General features: G+C 46.6%; 3 protein-coding genes across 3 annotated transcripts; 1 reads left to right on the top strand and 2 right to left on the bottom strand.

The window, feature by feature from the left end:
- Positions 1-16: 16 nt before the first annotated feature.
- Positions 17-15260, bottom strand: LOC128725795 (embryonic polarity protein dorsal). The gene is made up of 6 exons (XM_053819565.1): positions 15254-15260; positions 6632-6691; positions 2705-3139; positions 2231-2625; positions 1742-2152; positions 17-1648 (listed from the first exon to the last, which is right to left on the bottom strand). Exons 3-6 carry the CDS (start codon positions 3105-3107, stop codon positions 260-262), a joined length of 2598 nt encoding a protein of 865 aa, XP_053675540.1. The 5' UTR covers positions 3108-3139; positions 6632-6691; positions 15254-15260; the 3' UTR covers positions 17-259.
- On the top strand, positions 10289-12124 carry LOC128725796 (uncharacterized). Its single transcript, XM_053819566.1, has 2 exons — positions 10289-11596; positions 11663-12124. Exons 1-2 carry the CDS (start codon positions 10298-10300, stop codon positions 11837-11839), a joined length of 1476 nt encoding a protein of 491 aa, XP_053675541.1. The 5' UTR covers positions 10289-10297; the 3' UTR covers positions 11840-12124.
- On the bottom strand, positions 11873-13689 carry LOC128727702 (uncharacterized). The gene is given in 4 exon segments (XM_053821640.1): positions 11873-12104; positions 12177-13409; positions 13607-13665; positions 13668-13689. Coding segments are annotated over 4 exon segments (1515 nt in total). The 3' UTR covers positions 11873-11903.
- Positions 15261-18756: the final 3496 nt, after the last annotated feature.

Genomic DNA, 18756 nt, shown 5'->3' with positions numbered 1-18756 from the left:
AGTTCAACTGTTCGATGTTTTTCAACAAGTCAATCAAGTGTGCGTGTATTCAAACCAGGAATGTAGAGGACGAGGACCGAAAAATCAACAAAAAAAAAATAGAAATATCAAATTAGCATAAGCGAGAAGTGGCAAGGGTGATTATGTTTGATGACAATATTCGCTGCTGCGGCCGCTGCTATGATATGGTTAAAAAGTCATTGCTCTGAAGCAGCTCAGGGCACAATAGGGGGTCGAAAATGAACTCTATCAGTTCCTCTCAGACATCACTATCGGTGATCATCCGTGTGGTTTGGTGTTGCTGTGCCTGTGAACACTGTTGCAAGGTAGCTAGTGGGTTTGGCTCAACGGGAGCATAATAGCAGGAGGTTTCGTCGAATTCGCTGAGTGCGGCATTCGGAGCGATCGAGGTGTACAAGGCAAAGTGTTCAGCTTCCGTCAGATCAACGTTTGGATCGAGCTGAACGCCGTAGTTGCCCTCGACGAGGTTCTTTATGCTGCGCGCATCAGCGATGGCTACAAGTTCAAGATTGCCATCCTGAATCGGAACATCCAGTTGTAGCGCACTGACTGCTTTGCGATCGAGCGGTGGCAGTGAAGCCGTGCTTGCTCGCTCATAAGAGTCGTTTCCCGGCAGTGAAAGATGCGTTCCACTGCCCCCATTGCGCGATTGCATGCTTCCTGTAGGACCGTCACCCTTCAGAGGGATGTAGATGTAGTCTGGATTGCCATCCGAGGCCGGACGCCGAGCACTGACACTGCTCACGCTGCGTGCCACTGGTTTTCCCGCTTTGCGTTTTTCTCCCGCAGCATCGCGGAGAGATCCTTTGCGATGAGGCGATTGACCGTTATTTCCAGCCAGACTGGGCTCTTTTGAAGACGAGGACTTATTATTGAGCGTATTGGTGCTAGCGGATAGGTCAGACTTGCTCTTCTTGCGCGAGAAAAGCTTTGAAAAAAAGCCCGGCTTTTTGTTGACGTTCTTTGGAAGCGTGCTGAAGTTTCCCGCGCTTCCAGTGGCAGCACTCGAGGATCCTTTCGATGGCGAACTGGGTGGCGTAGGGGGAAGCTTTTTATTTAGTGGACTTTCTGGTGTTTTCATGATAATGATTTGATCCGACTGCGGTCGTGGCACCAGACTACGCATCGATCCTTTCCGAATGATCGTGTTCAACAGCACTTCATCGTTGGCATCCAGAGCATTGTTTTCCTTATTCTGAACGCTTGGCTTGGCACGCTTTGGCGGCAATGGAGGCAATTTTTCAACTTCCTGTGATTCGCGCTTCAGAGGCGAGATATCGATCGTGGGTACGTGGAGTGGTTCCACCGCATCGTACACTCCTGCGTCGAGCTTAGCGTGTTCCGGTCTCGGAGGGATCGGTGGACCCAACGTGATCGAGAGCGGATTCTTGAAAGCTCGCTGAAGGCTAGTGTAGGTGGCTGCATCATCGAACACCTCGTCGATGTCCATCGGCTGATTACCGGGGGATCCGAGCTGGACGGGTACGGTTTGCTCGAGTGACTTAAGCTCCTGCTCCAGCAGTATGTTCTCGCGGCGCAGCTGATGATCTGTGTAGATCTCGTCCAGCTCAGCCACCTGTTCCAACAGTTCGTTGAGAGTTTGATCATCATCCGGCACAGCAGCACCGTCAGCAACGGCTGTTGCTGTGTTGCCATTGGAAGTCAAATTGTTATTGTTCATGGAACCATCGGGAAGATCGAATGAATTGACCTGATAAATGTTATTGTTAGTATCTCCGGTGATCATCTGATTGTCGTCGCCTGAGGAACCTCCGTCTCCGAGGGTATTTGTGGCGTTGAATTCGTTTCGTTGTATCCATTCGGTCGTTTTCTGGTCGCTGGAAACAGTTTCACTGACGAACGGCTTATCCTCGACGTTCGGAGTGTCTAGCACGATCACTTCTTCGGTCTGCACAACGGGTTTGACCGGTTGTGCAAGGCACGATCTATTCGAGCCTTCCAGCAGGATACGCTTAAAGAGCTGATTCTCGGGCGAATCGTCGCTCGGATTCTTCATAAGTTCGCGCTGTAGCGCCGAAAACCTGCGCCTACCTGAGTCCAATGGTATCAGCTGAAAATCTCGTGCCTCCGAGTAGGTGTTGTCCGATGGTCGTTCCAGCTGCACGTACACCTACGTGACGAAAGAAACAATGGTGTGACATGTTGTTCCAAGCGGATACTTTTCACTGTGCAGTTTTGGTTTACTCACCTTCACTGGATCGGTGATGTTAAGCGATTTATACGGTGGTGTCCGGAAGCCAATGGCGACCTGTTTGTGTACGTCGGTGTGCGAAAACTCGGCATAGTTTTCCCACACCGTTTTGTCGCCCTTCTTTTCGAAGAACCGCACTTTGATGTCCTCCTTAACCACTTTCTCACAGAGCAGAATGATATCCTTGCCACCGGAAACGGGGGCTGTGCAGTCGCTCAGCCGGACAATGATCAAATCAGACATGGCTTTCTTGTCGTAGATGATGTCAGACACGACCGGCGTCAAGGGCTCTGTGAAACGGCCACGCTGTTGCCCTTCCAGGAACACCTGGAAGCACAACCGTACGGCGTTGAGGTCGATCGAGCCGGGTTCCTTTGCGTGTGCGAATCCAGCTGAAATAAATGGGCTCAGTTTAGCATACGAACAGGGTTAAGTTATAACCATGCATCTCCATAAACGACTGCTACTCACTACGGTATGGATCGACGCGAATTTCCTGGCGTAATCGCAGCGCCTCCTCGACATCCTTCTTCTTGACGCACTGGATACCCAAGTTGTTGAATGTGTAGCTCATGGTGGTGCTGTTGATTTCAACAGTACACACACCCTTCTTGCATCCCTCCTTACCGACTAGATTGTGTGGGTGAGGTTTGTAGTCGGGTCCTTCTTTGGTGACACAGGACACGACGACCACGGCCCGACCCCGATATCCGTGCACTTGTATGCTGGGGAAGGTTTTGTGGTCAGATGTGGTGTTGATGCCAGGAATCGAACCGGCCGATCGGCCTTCGCACTCATAGCGAAAACGCAGCGCCTTCGGGTGGGGCTGTTCCGTGATTTCCACGTACGGCCGTTGTGTTGCTACGGGCGGCATCTCTTCGCGTATATCTCTACCGATTACGTGAACTGTGGGAAAGGTGCAAAAGCGAATGAAAGCAGGATTAGGTTTCTCATCCCAAACATTGGCCAAGCTAAAGGAAGTTTAGTTTCCACAGGACGTCAGAAGCGCGAACGACAAACAGCTAGGCCAAGCTCAGCTTGGCATTTCTTTTTTTTGTGATCTGTTCTTGGGAAAATTCTATTTACAGTACAATTATTACCTTCCGGCTGGCACGCGGGAGGTGGTATTTGTATTGGTATTGATGATGTTATTGTTGGAGATAATGGTTGTTTGGTTGGTAGTTCTTGCTGAGGAGGTTGTGGTGGTGATGTGACGGTAATAGTCGGAGAGGGAAATGTTTTAACGACGTTTCCACATGTGGGCACGGAGGAAACGGAAACAGCTTGATTAACAGCTGTGTTTGGATTATTGTGTACGATCACATTGTACAGGCCGGCAATAGGGGACTGTTTCAGGTGATCGAGCTTGTGGAAGAGATTGATATGCTCGTAGTCGGATGAGGAAGTGGAAGAATCTGAAGATGCGGAGGAGCTATAGCGTTGCTTGATGCTTTCGTCGTCATCAACGTCGGAAGGAATATGAGCATACTTTGAAAGTGTGTCGTAACGACCAACCGGAAAGGACGACATTATGCGTATGAGCTGAACTTATAACTGTCTTAAAAGAGGGCTAAACGAAAGGCAATTGAAAATGCGGTTTGTGTTACTCAAAAATTATTCACATAAAATAAATCGATTTTTCCCAAATTATAGATCGTGGGACTACAGAGAGGTAGTACAACACTCATAAAAAAATTCTGTAATGCTCCACAATCTGCCAAATTGTTTATTTTAGCTCGATGATTTCAAACGTGTGTATTTTTTTAACCACATTTTCTCTCCATGGTCTATTACTTCGTCTAAACAAGCTACCAAGGATTGAGAACTGTGAGAGAATTCCCAATGTGTACTAGAGATCGAATGGTAACACGTTTTCCTCTGCACCGAAGGATGAAACGTTGATCTCTTGCACTCCCTGGGCTGCTGTTGGTTCTTTCTGTTGGGAGAAATCTTTCTAGACTCTCATCCGGCGCGATCGTCCGACGCAGCCGCATTTTCGATCGCATACGACCACCACAGCACGTTGGCGGGGTCTGATCGAATCTGCGGACTAATGGAGAAATCTATTTTTAAACATTTTCAACGCATTATCGAGAGCCACTGGCGGTGAGTTTAGCTTGCACCACGGAGCACAATTTATGGGGAGTTGCAACTTCTTGGCAAGAAAATTTAATCTTTTGGGGCATTACATAGGTCACATCTGCGTGGATACTAGACAATGCTCTTATTTTAACGTGGTGAGTTCACAAAACCATACACGCACACACCCCCCCACAAAAGTCTTGCATAAGGTCACCTGCTGGAAGGTAGCCGAGATTAACAGCGGAGCTTCGAGTTTTATAATTAAATGTCGAGTGAATTAAACTCTATCTGATTAGTTACGTAGAAATGACTTTGTACAGTGATCGCAGCAAATTTTAGCACCACACAATGAGGAGAAATAAAATAGATCTTCTATTCTTTGCTAGTAAGCGTCGTCGCACATGAGTATTCCAATTATTTCGGGTTTTAAGGAAATAAAGTTGTTTGGCTTTAGTAAACACATATAACAGCACAGGCAGAGAAAACTTTAGATAAGATTATCCGAACCTCAGTGAACACGAATCGAAATGTTACTTCTGCGTAGGGTCACGAACGACTTACGAGAACTTGCTTGAAGTAAAAACTGGTTTGACTGGGAAAATGGGATCCCGAAAAATTTTCCTCGCTCTCATTTTCCTTACCGTGTAGGGATAGGTCACAAAAACTCTCTCATTCTCCCATGATCATGCGTTAGTTGTTGTTTCAATTCTCTCTATTTCTCTTGCATGGATTTGCTCTATTTCTCTTTCCTTTTATGCAGGTTGACTGATCATTTTCACGCGGCTATGCTCTTTGAAAACGCGGTACCAGCTGGTACCGCATTTCCTAGAGGAGCGTGTCTTAAAATTTATAAAACAAGAAGCGAGATCAAGCTAAGAAAACGTTATACGTAGTGATCTGCATAATGTGAGCGAGTCATAGAGTGTGGGTAGAGTGGGTGGTTTTACTTTACTATCTTTGCGTGGGATAAAGGAAGAACGGAAGCGATTACAGGAGGTGAGAAAATGATAATCAAAATTTTCAACTCACGCGCGACTGAGTATAGTGAAACACGAAACACGTGCTATCAAGTCGAGTTTGTCGATGACGATGATCGTACGACATAAAAATAAATCCGTGACATGACAATGATCGTTCAGTTTGCCGTTGCTGAGATGCTCCCAGTCGGCGGAGACAGAGACAGCACGCGCTTCACTGAAGTTCGGAAAAGCTACCGTTTTTGCGCTATGTTAAACTAGCGCAACGTGTTGATGTATTTAATTGGGATACTTTTTTGCGGCTCTGGATCGTTGGCGAAGGCGGCGCGTCGTAGCAGTTCTGAAAAGTGCTCTTTCCATTTTTCATGTCATCGAATTCTGTGTGACAGGTGCGGCATGAGTCGCTTCCTGCGCGAATATGACGCAATAGTATTTAAGCAAAAGACTAGCAATACGAAGATCCCGGCGGCACCGACGCCAACGACGATGCCATTGATCGTGGTAGATTGTACGCAAAACGACAGACAGCAGCCGAGTGTTTGGTTTCCACGAATTGGGGGCTAGAGTTTTGTATTTTTTCGACCGAAAACGAGAAACTGAGTCATTGTCTGTGACCCAGATGCGGCAAGTAAACCGAATAAAATTTATACAGCAAGGATTAGTTTTCGCAGCTTAAGGATCAAAAACAAGTTGTCAACATATAGATAAACAATGTTTAATTATTTAATGTTGCGCTGATCAATCGGAACTAGCATTATCAGAGAATACTGGGCAAGAGCTCCTGAGCACAGTAAAATATTCAGGCAGGAGATTTGTTAGCTCAGTTTCAAAATTATCTGAATGACTAATAGCCCACAAGCAGCGTTAATTTATTTTCCGTTCTGTGCGGCAGTTTCATACGAAAATGCTCTGTTTTGTTCGCAAGAAGGATTGATTGCTATCGCTACTGCTAAGCAATCGCGAACGACACCAGGGAGACATAATAAATCAATTTGCACGGAATGATTACGCAGTCGGCAAAATAACCCGCTCCTTCTCTGTGGTCATTAATGGCGGTCGCGTGGCGAATCTTTTGAAGAGCAAATACTGAAACAGTGTTTCAAATGGTTACTTTCCAAAACAAACACTAATTATGTCTGGTCGGACCCGAACGTTGCATTGGTTTAGCCGAATTGCATACCTTCTTCTCAATTGAGCGCATCCGATACGGTCTGCCAGGGTGTGAAAAATTGAAATCGTCTAGCCAAAATGCATTTTTCTTTATAGCACGTGCTATTAAAGTGCGCTTATTTGTCGTTCGCGTGTAGTTGCAATTGCATGAATAAGTAGGTATACTCACTAATATCATCCAATAGATCACTCTCTCCTAAAATTCCTTCTATCGGTAGAAGTGAAGCATCTGAAAAGAAGTAAAAACAATAACACTCGTTAAAATTCATAATAAAACATTGTGAAAGGGAAAAAAACAAAGATAAATGTTTTGTTTTTATGAAGCTCAAACACGTTGGCTAGTGTCATCAGAAATGCAACTGCAGGACATCATAAAATATACGCAAAATGGGTGCCCAACCGCCACCATCATTATTCCGCCGATGGTTGTGGTCCTCGCTGTGGAAAGTGAGGAATGTCAAGAATTTTCCCGTTTCCCTGGCACACCTAGTTCTCAGCCCTTCTACAAGTCTGAACAATGACTACCGATTTCAGTGTTTGTATCGATTGCATAGCCCTGTGGTCGAGAAAGGCGAGACTCGATGGAGACTAGGGAGGCTAGGAAAACAAAATACCGGCAGGGGAAAAGTTCTAGCACAATTTCCTTTCCCAGTACGATCCGCGTAGGTCGGAGAAGGTAATCAATGGTATGTACGACTCACGCTACCCTTGCATAGGGTCTAGCCACGGTCTTGGCCATCGCGATAGTGTGGGGTTGTGGAATGAGAAGAATTTGTTCCGTGTTTGTGCCAGGACTACGTACAGTGTACGACAAATGTTGTTGGGTGGCGTGGTTTGGAATGCACGATTTACACATTCCAATGGTTTCTACTTTAAACAGAGATTTTTAGTACACCGAACTCGGGTTTCACGAGATACGTTTTTGCTTTAGCTGTAATAAAGTTTTTTACAGAGCGCTCTCCACGAATGAAGCTTATCTGTGGAAACCTTGGGCTTTTCCGTACGGACGGAGGCTAGTTGTGAGCGAACACATCCGTCCGTTTGTTGACCACCATCTATTTTGCATGGTAACACATTATCGATTGGACTTGCTCACTTAAACGGTTCTATCGAGCGGACGCTTTCAAGCGACGTGCCGTGTCCTGTTCCTGACAATATACTGGGACTGATTTGTGTTGACTTCAAGGCATTCATTCGTAGCAACGACCTCTCCACGTACCGTTAGTTGTACAAGGAAGTAAGCGACGAATAATAATCGGTATTGAACCATGGATTTCCATAGAATTCATTTACCTTAGCGGATTTAACCCGTGGAAGAATGAGCAACGGAGTCAAGTTTAGGGTTGTGCCAAGGTCAATGAGATCACTCTTTTTTATCCGTAAGCGTTCCCTAGTTCGTACGAAGTCTAAGACAAAGGAAGAAGCTAAGGCCAAGGAGCACTTGTTGGAGTGAATTTCTTCACGATAGAGTAATCTTTCAGGAGCGAGAACCTGTTGGTCGGAATTTTAATTACCCCAGAGATGACAAGCGTCGACCGCAGATCTTGTCGCTGTCATCCATGCACCACCCATAGGGGAATATGAACACACGAGACCAACTGCAGGAGCTCTATTTACATGGATTTCATAAATCTTTCTCTTGCCAGTGCATTGCTAGCAATCCAGAAGTTCGTAAAGGAATGCACTCGACGGGAGGTAGAGTCGATGTATTTTCACTTTCCATAGCATCATCGATGGAGACGCATGGTTGTTGGTGATGCGGACGGATTGATGGTAAACGATCTATTGGCCAAGGGATTGCAAGACACGCAGTTGCACACTTGTCACAGAGGAAATTTCATACAATGTGCGATACAGCAAACAAAATGGCTTATGATCATGCTGTGCGAACAAGATTGATGAGAAGTCATATAGTATGTGAGTAGTACCTTCTGTTAATTAGTCACGTGAAAGTGATCCCGCTATGAGGGAACCACTCTGTATAGGGATTGCTGTTCTTAGAATATATGAGACATACTTGTGTTGCATCATGAAGCTTATATTACCTCCCGTGTGGTTGGAGCAACACCTAGGGCTTTGTTTCTTGCTGGAGTACATTTGCCCGAGAATTGACACGCTCCTTGACTTTTTGTTTCGGGTCATCGACGACAAACGGAACGAACAACAACGTTTTGTGGCAACGAAGCAAGGAAGGCGCGAGAATGCAAATGCAATTTTGATTTCAGTGGAGGGCAATAAATATTTGCGGTCATAAATCACGACACAGCGCTCCTCCCTCTGTGATGGAACATGATCTGTAACCACACAAAACAGCATCCAAGAGATTTGAGAATGGAAAATGATGAAGATCGGCTGAAGATCAGTCGCCACTTGGTACTTGCTTCATGTTATTCCATATTACTTCAAGGCGGTTTTCCGACTCAAGAGCACTCCCGGGGAAGGAAGGAAGATTATAAATCTAATCCAATTTTCAAGGTTTGAGGAAATGGCGACAATTCCACTTGCCGTCTTGGATATCATTTTGCTTAGCATTGTATCGGTAGTACGCACGTAGTGACTGCGAGGTATATTAATAGCAACCCTGGCTACTGCGAGTGATCTTTGCCCACCCTGGATCTCTACCAGGTATTCCCCCCTGTGTGGCGTTGTGCGCATGAGAGAGGAAACGAATGCAATGGACCCGTACAGGTCGAAGGAGAGAAACAAAAAATGACCAACGGACCCAACGGACGCGTCAAATGCAGCGGATGCAAAACCGGTTCAAGAACATTTACATCGCATTGCAGCAAGTGGTAAGCGTGTGAGTCCCCGAGTGGTCGATCGACGCAGATTATATTTAGTAAAAGGTTTCGCTTTCTGTTGCGTTTCAGCGAGCAACTAGATGGGCAATAAAATGGTCGCCCGAGGAATACGTTTTTTGTTGTCAGACGCTGCAAAAGCAAAGCGACTCAAACAAGGAAGTGGCAGCAGAATGCCACTCGTCGTTCTTTCTTCAGGTTGTTGCCGGAGGACAGTCAAATCAACTACATCGATCATGATCCCCATTGAGAGGGTGGTTTCGTCCTTCTGGCAATGTTTTTCCACCGTCCCGTCACAACCTGACACTGACACTTATTCCTGTATGCGATACGAGGCTAGCGGCGATTAACCGAAGCCGCTTGTGTACAAACAATGACGATCGTCGCGGGACGTGTGATATAGCAATAACAATAAACATCTTGCTGCCAGCCGGCGCGATGCCATGGATCATCTTCTGTTCTGGGCAATGCAACTGCTGCAGCTCCATCGCAGCTGGATAGCGGAAACTGCGTACTGCTTGGTTAACATTGCGGCTTCTTGTGTTCTGGATGCCATTAGCCTGTGACTCGTTCAGAGATTGAGATGTTCGACAAAGCGATTGAGGCAGCAACGAATCGGAATGATTCGATCAAAAATAAATAAGTAGAACGAGTGCACTTGTTCACGCCTCATATAGAACAAATTCACGATACCTGTTGCATTCAAAAATGGCTCCAGAAAGAAGCTCCGAGATAACACGTCAAACCGTTTCCCGTAGGAACACGGTCCTGTTGCGTTTTACTAGAAGTGTAAATGCGAATAAACACTGAAATAGTGCTGCAGATACCACTTCCGTTGCATGCCCCGGAATTAGCGTATTAGGGAGCAATTTAGTAAGAAATTCCCCGAACGCAAAGGGAAACACTTTGCACCGCGAGTCGCTCTACTGAGTAAACTTTGCACGATGACTGTTTACGATAGCGATAACGATCGGTGGCACTATAAGAAAGCCATCCGACCAGTGCCAAGACCACACTTAACATCTAGCTGCAGTGAGATGGCACCGTCCGTGAAAGTATTGTCCGCGTTGTTGTTGCTTGTGATCGGTGCATCGGAGTGTAGTCCGTTTTTCGGGAACAACTATGTCCTTCCACAAGGAGCACGCCTTGCGAATGCAGCCAACACTGTTGTGCGGAACCTGGACGCAGCACAATCTCAGGTTCGGTTAAGTCTAATTAATCCAACGGCATCGAACTTTCTAAGTTTGGGAGCGACGGCGTTGAGAGAATATGTGGGAAATACTACGCTCGTCATGGGTCAGCTGTTTCGCGAAGTGGCACAGGTAGCTGTCGATCGTACGACACCTCCAGCTGTGGTCTTCACTCGACTTAATCTGGCGCTGCAAGGAGTTCCCCAGTGGAATCGCAATCTTTCCCAATCCATCGACGTGTTCTCGCAGGTGTTTAATTACGATCAAAACTCGAATACGGCGAGCTACTTCGAGCTGTGGAAGGATGCACTAGACAAAAACGTTAACGATCTGGCGGATGTGCTGAGTCGTTTGGGTGCGGTTATTCTTTCGATCACAGGCGAGCCATTGAACACGCAACAATTTCTGCAAGCCATCTCTACCAACGGCACTCTGCAGCAGCTGGTTGATGTGGTAGAATCGAATGTGCGTCTATCGGCCGACTATTCTTCGAGTGTCACCAAACTTGTGGCAGCCGTACGAGCGGCTAATGACTTTCAATCGCGGTCCTATTCGTTACTTCGGACGAATCAGGCTTCGATTAATACGAACTTTGATCGGTACAGTGCCGCATCTAACCTGTCGTATTATCGATTTTTGAACGCCGCTGATTCACTGTTTAACCATCTTAAGGACACGAATCAGAGCTTTGTCTTCCGTTGGCCACTGCTTTTCAGTGCCTCTGTACATAACCAACTGAATCTGCTCAACCAATCGATAGATCATTTGACGGCAAACATTTTACGGCGCACCGTTGCTGTGGCTGAAAAGCTTGATCAGACGCAAGTCCTCTTCAAGCAAGGAAATAACCCATTAAGCTACCTGCGAGAGGAAACCGATTTGCTTACACGCATTTTGCTCGATGTTTTAAGCGAAGAAAACTACTGTGCATCTGGATTCGTTACCCCATTTAACGAGCTGCCCGCACAAGTGACCACGCTAGTTGCGGGATGCTTAACGGAGCAAACGACTCTTGAGAGTCAAGGATCTGCGCAGCTAGTTTCGCTAGCGAACAACTTCCTCCGACCGTATGTCACCACCATTTACGGGCGAATGAACATTTGCTTCCGGCAGCCTTTCGACAAAATGACCGATTGCTTGGATCACGTGAGTAGAGCTGTCAAAGTGTGTTCGACGGATTATGCAAGAATATACTGATACGCTTCTTTGCAGATCGTCGCCACGATCGACTTCAGGGGAAAGTTCTTCTTGCTGGATCTCGCCAGTCAACTGTTCTTCGAGCAAGTTCAGGATGAGCTGCCCTCTTGTAACGACCGTGTGCTGGAGTTTGTGCGAAATTCCGGTCTTCGTCAGACGTGCGAAGTATTCAACTATGAAGTCAACCTATAAGCAACTCGAATGTTATTCGACTTGTTAGCGGAATCTTTATTGTCTTTTAAGACGTGGAGCCAAATCACTTCGTCCAACGATTACGATAGCGAGTGCGTTTTTTGCTGTAGATGCACATCTCCTGGATGTTGTGGTAATTCAGGAAGTACCCGTTCTGAGCCACACACGTATTGAAGTTGTTCTGTATCTCGCTATCGACCAGCGACTCGACTTGCTTGGCCGCATTATAGATTCGTCCATTAGCCCAGTTGTTTTCGTATCCGCTCTGGAAATAAACGTTCAAGAACTGAGAACTGCTTTCGCTGTCCACGCTCCCATCACGTGCGCCCTATCTTACCAATTCCAGGCAATTGTTGAGCTTACGCGGTGCATATCGGAAGCAAATTTCGAACGCACCGTACGAAGCATTGATCGCACCGACGACATAGGTGTCAAGTACTTGTGAGATGATCGTAAAGGTTTTCTCCTCGTTTGACGCCTGCTCTGCGAGGCAGCTGTTCACGTGGGCTAGCGTGAAGTTCGGAAAGGCCAGTATCTTCTCGATGTACGACTCAGTGCAGTCGTTCGAAAGCATCGGATCTGATGCGACCTGCACGGCCACCTGGGTCATATACCCGATCGGTGCCGTGATCGAGCCACGAGACTTCCACTGCTCTATGTCACGGTGTTTATAGAGCTTCAGGTTCTCGAAGTTGATACGAATTTTTTGGATCGTGTTCTCTAGTGCCTTTTTCAGCGCGATAAAGTAATTGGTCGTGGACTTCGGGAAGGTAGCTGGGATTCGATCTTTCAGCCGACGGTACATGTCCTCCTCGAACCCGCGAAGATCATCCAGTGCTGTGACAATGTCGTCAATTTGCGAGAGTGAAGTGTTGAGATATATATCAATCGATTCGTTGAAGCCCTGCTGGGCAGCCAAAGCACGTGCGTTGGTCTCCACTGTCCATGCTTCGCCTTTTTCGATGACGTCCGCTAGCCGAAGTACGTTTTCCTGAAGCTTATCTGTCGCAGCAAAGATGTCATCCAACGCGACACTTACATCACGCTGATCGAAGAGCGCCTCCGAGAGGCTGATCGATGACACACGTAAATCACTGTTGATCGACCGCATCAGGTTGTGGTTGTACATACTGTAGTCCAGATTTTGCAGCATTGAGATGCTGTTCACCGAATCGTACCCGTTTAGGTAACGGATGGCTTCGATGAGGGAGTGTTGCACTGGTTCTAAATCTCGTGTGGCAAAATCCTTGAACGTCGCCTCGATCCGACCAGTCACATTATTCACGTACTCCTGCAGTCCGGCACTGGCCAGTTGCAGATAGTCCACGGTTGGTACGCTGGTTTTGAAGCGTTCTACGGCGGCTCGAGCCACCAGTACGTTGTCGACAATGCCCATCGTCGTGTTCGTCACTTCCTCATCGTCCGCTAGTGGGTTGTTGGGAGCGCCGGAAACGGTCGATAAATCGCTTACACTTAGCAACACTACTAACCCCACTAACACTGTTAAAATCCACCGGAGATACATTGTCCCCGGTATTCGCGATCGATTGGCGGACAAACGAACTACTGACTACTAGCTCCGGATTTGGGGGATGAGCTACTTGGATGAGCTCTGATTTGAAACTGAGCTGGAGAACAGCGCCAAGCTTGGGCGAGGGCCTTCACCGGACCCCGTCGATATCATCATTACTCGCGTGAAATAAATGCACTACGTAACGGCCACATCCGCGGCGTATGAGGGTGGGCCTTGGGGTTGTGGGCGAGCACCGTGGGGCCAGCGCCATTATAATCAGTAGCAATAATAACGACCCACCCCATCATCCGCGAAGCGCTAGACAATTCCTAATCATCGCATCAACACTTGACCTGGGGCATTTTGTACGCCAACAGGGGTGGAAAGGCCGCGAAGGGCGGTGTGTTAGAATAAAATAGGTAACCCGCGTGTCTCGCATTTTACGCGGCGGTAAAGTTGCGCATTTGTGAAAAAAAAGCATTAAACGTATCCGTGATACCCACGGGGTTTCTATCCAATTATGGAAGTTATATTTCAATACTCAAATCTAGCGAATTGATATCTCCATATTCTGACAGACGATGCTGTGATCGGCGATCTGCGAGGTCGGGAAGCTCAGATACTCAGAACGGCTCGCACAATGCATCAGTACAAGGGAACCAGCAACGGGAATCGCGTGCATCAGAACACAATAGCTGAACATTGAGTGGCCGATAATGCCTCAATCTGCACTCGAATGGGGTAGGCGTTGCATCCAGTGCAAGTAGCAAGCTTTGCATCCGGAGCAGGTGGTACGAGAGAAGGGCTGCGCTGATACTGATGAAGGGCAAGCCAACTCGTTCAAGGTCAGGAGCGCATTATGTAAATCGCACACGGCAAGAACGCAGATAGAGAAATTCAACATATACTCAAATGAAACGTAGGCTGAGCTTTATTTTCTCAGCGAACAAACCATTGCTCAGCAGTTGAACGATGTGAAGAGAAGCACTGGGTAATTCATCAGAACGCGGGAATACGGAGCGTGAAAGCTTAGTTGACAGTTCTTGCTAGCGTTTCAACTTATTCCTCCTGATTAGTATGCGCTGTGCAGCTCGCGACATGTTTGGGGGAGTACCCCTCGTAAAATAAAGACAACGGCATTGTCTTTTGGTTTAATGTTTGCCGTTCTTGGTATCCATAGCAGCTAGAAATCCCCTCAGAAAAGCACCGATCAAGAGCTATGGTGAATAATTTTTGAAATCATTTCATCAATGAGCGAGCAATCAGTCTGAGCCACAAAATATTGCTTCATTTGACGTACTAATGAACGACACACAAAGACAAAGACACAATATTGTAAAGAAGCATTATGAAAGATTTTTTGAAATATAGTTTCTTAAAAGGTAGTATGAAAAACGTTAAATAAATTTGACACACATCCACTTGGCTAAGCATTCATCCACCCACAGGGAATTCTGAGAGGATCATCATTAATCCCACCACGCGGGGAATGACTCATGGTTGGTAATTCCAGTCATGATAATCTAATTGGACTGTAATCTGATAAGGGTTTCCTGCGGTAAAACAAATCAATTTGGACGACATCGAGCTCTACGCAGCATATATTTTTAATATATTTATGTCTCGTTTTGGACATGGTATGGCGATTACAATTGAATATAATGTAATGGAATACGGTACGCTAAGGTGCAGTGAGTGAGAGCGTGATTAAAGACAAGTTTTGTATTTGTGTGGAGGACGCAGGAGTTCTTGTGTAATTCGTGTGGATCACTAAGGTTATCGGAATATAATTTTTAATCACTGATAACCATCGTAAAGGTTATAATTATGATCTGCTAAGTGAAAGCATATTTGAAAGACACATTGATGTGGAAGCGTCATGAAAGAAGCACAAACCATACCTGCACCGTTGACATAACCTTCCATGCTGTTGTGGTGTGAAATTTATCTATGTTTACTGATCACTTGTAGTTGATTTTAATAAATTGCTGCAACCGATGGGGCGGAAAGAGATGCAGTGCTGGTAGTGAAGTCGTTACGTTCGGATCTTGCTAGTAGACACGTGAATGCACCGGACAGCGACACAAACACTTGACCAAAGGAAACACCTCAAACACACAACCGCACGAAACTGCAATAAACTACTAGCGAACGGTAGAAATAGTTTCCTCAGATTGCGCAACGGCCGATTGGCGCGTTCGGAATACGCTTGAACTGTTTACAAATTGTTTTTTTCTTCACACAAAGATTCACTCAAAATTGGGTTAGTTTGCATTTGTTATTTTACGGATTTTCTTTCCAATCCTCTCTCCAAGCCACCATCGCGAAGTGATGCTGACGCTAGACGATCAGAATGATCGCAGTTCCTGGGAAAGAGAACGGAGAAGATAGATTTTGCTCAAGACGAAATTCCATGTGACGGCATGAGATTTTACAAACTGAAGCATGCACAAACAAAAATCAAAACACGTGTCGAAACGATTCTGGGACGCTTCCCATCGTGACCGGACGAAATCAAACAACGAAATGCGCACTTTAAATCATAAAAGCACATGCACATACAAGCAAATGCGTACATACACACACTTTAGCGTGAGAGGTAGCAAAAAAAAATCATAAACATCATCAAGCAGGAGTGGGTGCAGCATAAAACGTGGCCAACAAAAAAAGCTCTCAAGCACGACACGCGCAACACGCAATGCAAGCAGCTCAGCGTGGTGTTTAACGTGATTTGGCGCTGCTTGTTTGTTGTTGGCCTTTCGACCCGATCGGACGGAATGGAAACAGGTTTAGGGGCTTGTGCGCCATGAGTCGCACACAGCATAAAACAGAAAACCCAAAAACCTTGTGGTAAATTGAGAGGAATCTCGGTAAAAAATTGTCGCTAAAATAAGTGCCAGCTTTAGCAAGTTTCTTCGCCGGTCGACGATAAGACAAATTTGATTTTCATGCCCACAGTGAAGGCAGTTTTCACAAAAGGGTTATCAGCTGCATGCACTGTTACATTGGTTCCCAAGTCACTAGCATCCACAATCACGATAATACTCCAAGTGTTCGTTTAGTCACTTTGCAAAAAAACGGCACGAGACACACTCGAACGCGGGTTCACTTGCGTATCACTTGCACGAGCTCCTTACCGTGGGCGAATGGATTTGAAGCTGCCAGGTCCAAAGCTCCCGGCACGACATCGACGACGTATATCGAGCGACTTATCGAAGGAGGCACCGGGATGTGGCAATTTAAGCGAACCCGCGTAACCGTATCTCGGTCGAGCAAAATATAAACGCGTGGAGCAAAGCAGCGAACCGTTTCGCAGCAGGATGAAGTGAGATCTGACGTTCGAATACGATCGCACCAGCGTTGGCGCCGATGCTACCGTGCATCCGTCCAAGTGCGAATGAAAGAAACAAGCGAAATAAGCGGCAACGCTTCCACTGAGCTGCGATCAAGCCGCCCCAGATGTATGGCGCGTTCCGGTTCGAGTGACGACGCCGGATTCAAACCGCTTGTTGATCATGCGAGGCGCAAACGAACGAGAAAAAGCAACGAAGTGGGAGACAGCGATCGTGAACCTGTTCCGGCATCATGCCGTATGTGTGTGAGTTTGTATAGATCGAGTCGTCGAATGTGCGTGTCCGTGGATGAGCTGTATGCGTGGGATCGTGGGTCGCGATCCGCGATGGTCAACCGCGTACGATCGCGGGTGATCGCGGCGATTTTGCTTCACGCACACGCTCACACACAGGTGATCGAGCGGATGATCTACAGCAGTGCCCGGAGTGTCCAGCTGGCGCTGATGCACGTAATCGATCGCTATTTGTACTGTGGTGCGATCACACAACGGGCACAATTCGCGCCCACAAACACTGTTACTACGCGATCGCTAATCAGTGGATGTGCTTAGCCCACTTCGAGATGACGATTTATGCTTTTTTCTATTCATCCCTCTGTATACAGACCCGCCCCTATGTTGCCCAACGGTCACTCAAAACTGTCACCAAACGGTGCGAGTCTCGTGAATGGGAAAATCCTTACGGTTGGGTTTTACCCGACGTACGACAACGAAACAGAGAGAAGACTTGAAAAAAAGTAAAAACAAAACAAACCGAGAAGGCGACTGATTAAAAATAAAGCGATGTGCGAAGAACGTGGAAAGACTGAGAAGAGTGGGTGGGGGTGGGAGAAACCGCGGAATCTGGGCACGTTCTATGATCGTGCGCATATGTTCTTTGACTTGCTCTGGGGTCGACGTTGATGGAGGTATGAGCGACTGTTGCTTCATGTGTACGGGTGTTTTAATTGATCCTCGTAGTAAAACCGGTCACTAGACCTCTAGAGGAACGAAGATAGGCGAGTCGACGGAGGAGGTTAGGTGAGAAGCTGACATGGACGGTTTTGCCGTCTGGAGGTGGTGCTGGGATTTTCCCAACGCAAACCGTCGCTAGACCGATAAGGATTTGTTCATGATTCCAGAAGGAGACGCAGGGAAAATTTGTGTTTACTGGAAAATTCGGTCGATACGAGCGATTAGTGTAATACTAGCGGTGAGATTAGAATGTCTGGCAGCGGGTTTACCCAATTGTTTCAAACATAGTGCAATAGAAAGCGAAAGGTGGGAATTTTCATTGCGCCTAGAGTTGTCGAAATGCCGCATCATGCTTCATTCATAGAAAAAAATATGCCGTCTTATCAGTTTCAACCATTGATTTTGTAGTAGTGCAGGGTTGATGATATGTTGGTATAGCATGTTTGGAGCAAATCTGCGTTTATCAAAAATTGATTGCTTGTGTATGTTGAGATTGAGTTTTATGCTATGGAAAAAGTGAATGAAAGAACTTCTGGTGCCTAATGGGCTGTAAACACATTGTGCGTGGCGATGGTTAGTGATTCATTCAAATATGTTTGTCAAATAGAAGGCGCCGAATGTGGGCCAGCCATGACCTTCTTAAATCAGTTGATCGAAACGCGCCCTCATGCGGTTATGAAACATTGGCAATAACAACAACAGGTCCGTTTTGATCGGGGGTTGAATGCAATACGACCACTGCTGCTAAAGTGGCACGCTCTTGATTTTCGCACACACCAACTGTTTGAGGAGGGCTACTGGGATACGCCAAATTGAGATGTGCATAAAAACATGTTATGAATCAGTGAATGGCTAACTGCAAGCGAAGACGATGCAGTGTGGAAGGGAGAAGCATGCACAGGTCGATGATTCATACTCTAAAATGGAAAGGTGGACGAATGTCCAGGGGGCAGGCTTGATTTCGGAATTTATTGCGACAAACCGTGTGCTGCCGTTGCTGGTGAAGATGCAAAATTAACATCTTCTTGAGAAGTGAATGGTAACGGATGTAAAGCGAGTGCGTGTTTATGATCAGTGAACAAACGCGCAATGAAGGTA

The sequence above is a fragment of the Anopheles nili genome, chromosome 3 (genome assembly GCF_943737925.1).
Source record: "Anopheles nili chromosome 3, idAnoNiliSN_F5_01, whole genome shotgun sequence".
Classification (NCBI taxonomy): Eukaryota; Metazoa; Arthropoda; class Insecta; order Diptera; family Culicidae; genus Anopheles; species Anopheles nili.
The sequence above is the reverse complement of the archived record's forward strand: the minus strand, read 5'-3'. Positions and strand labels throughout refer to the sequence as shown.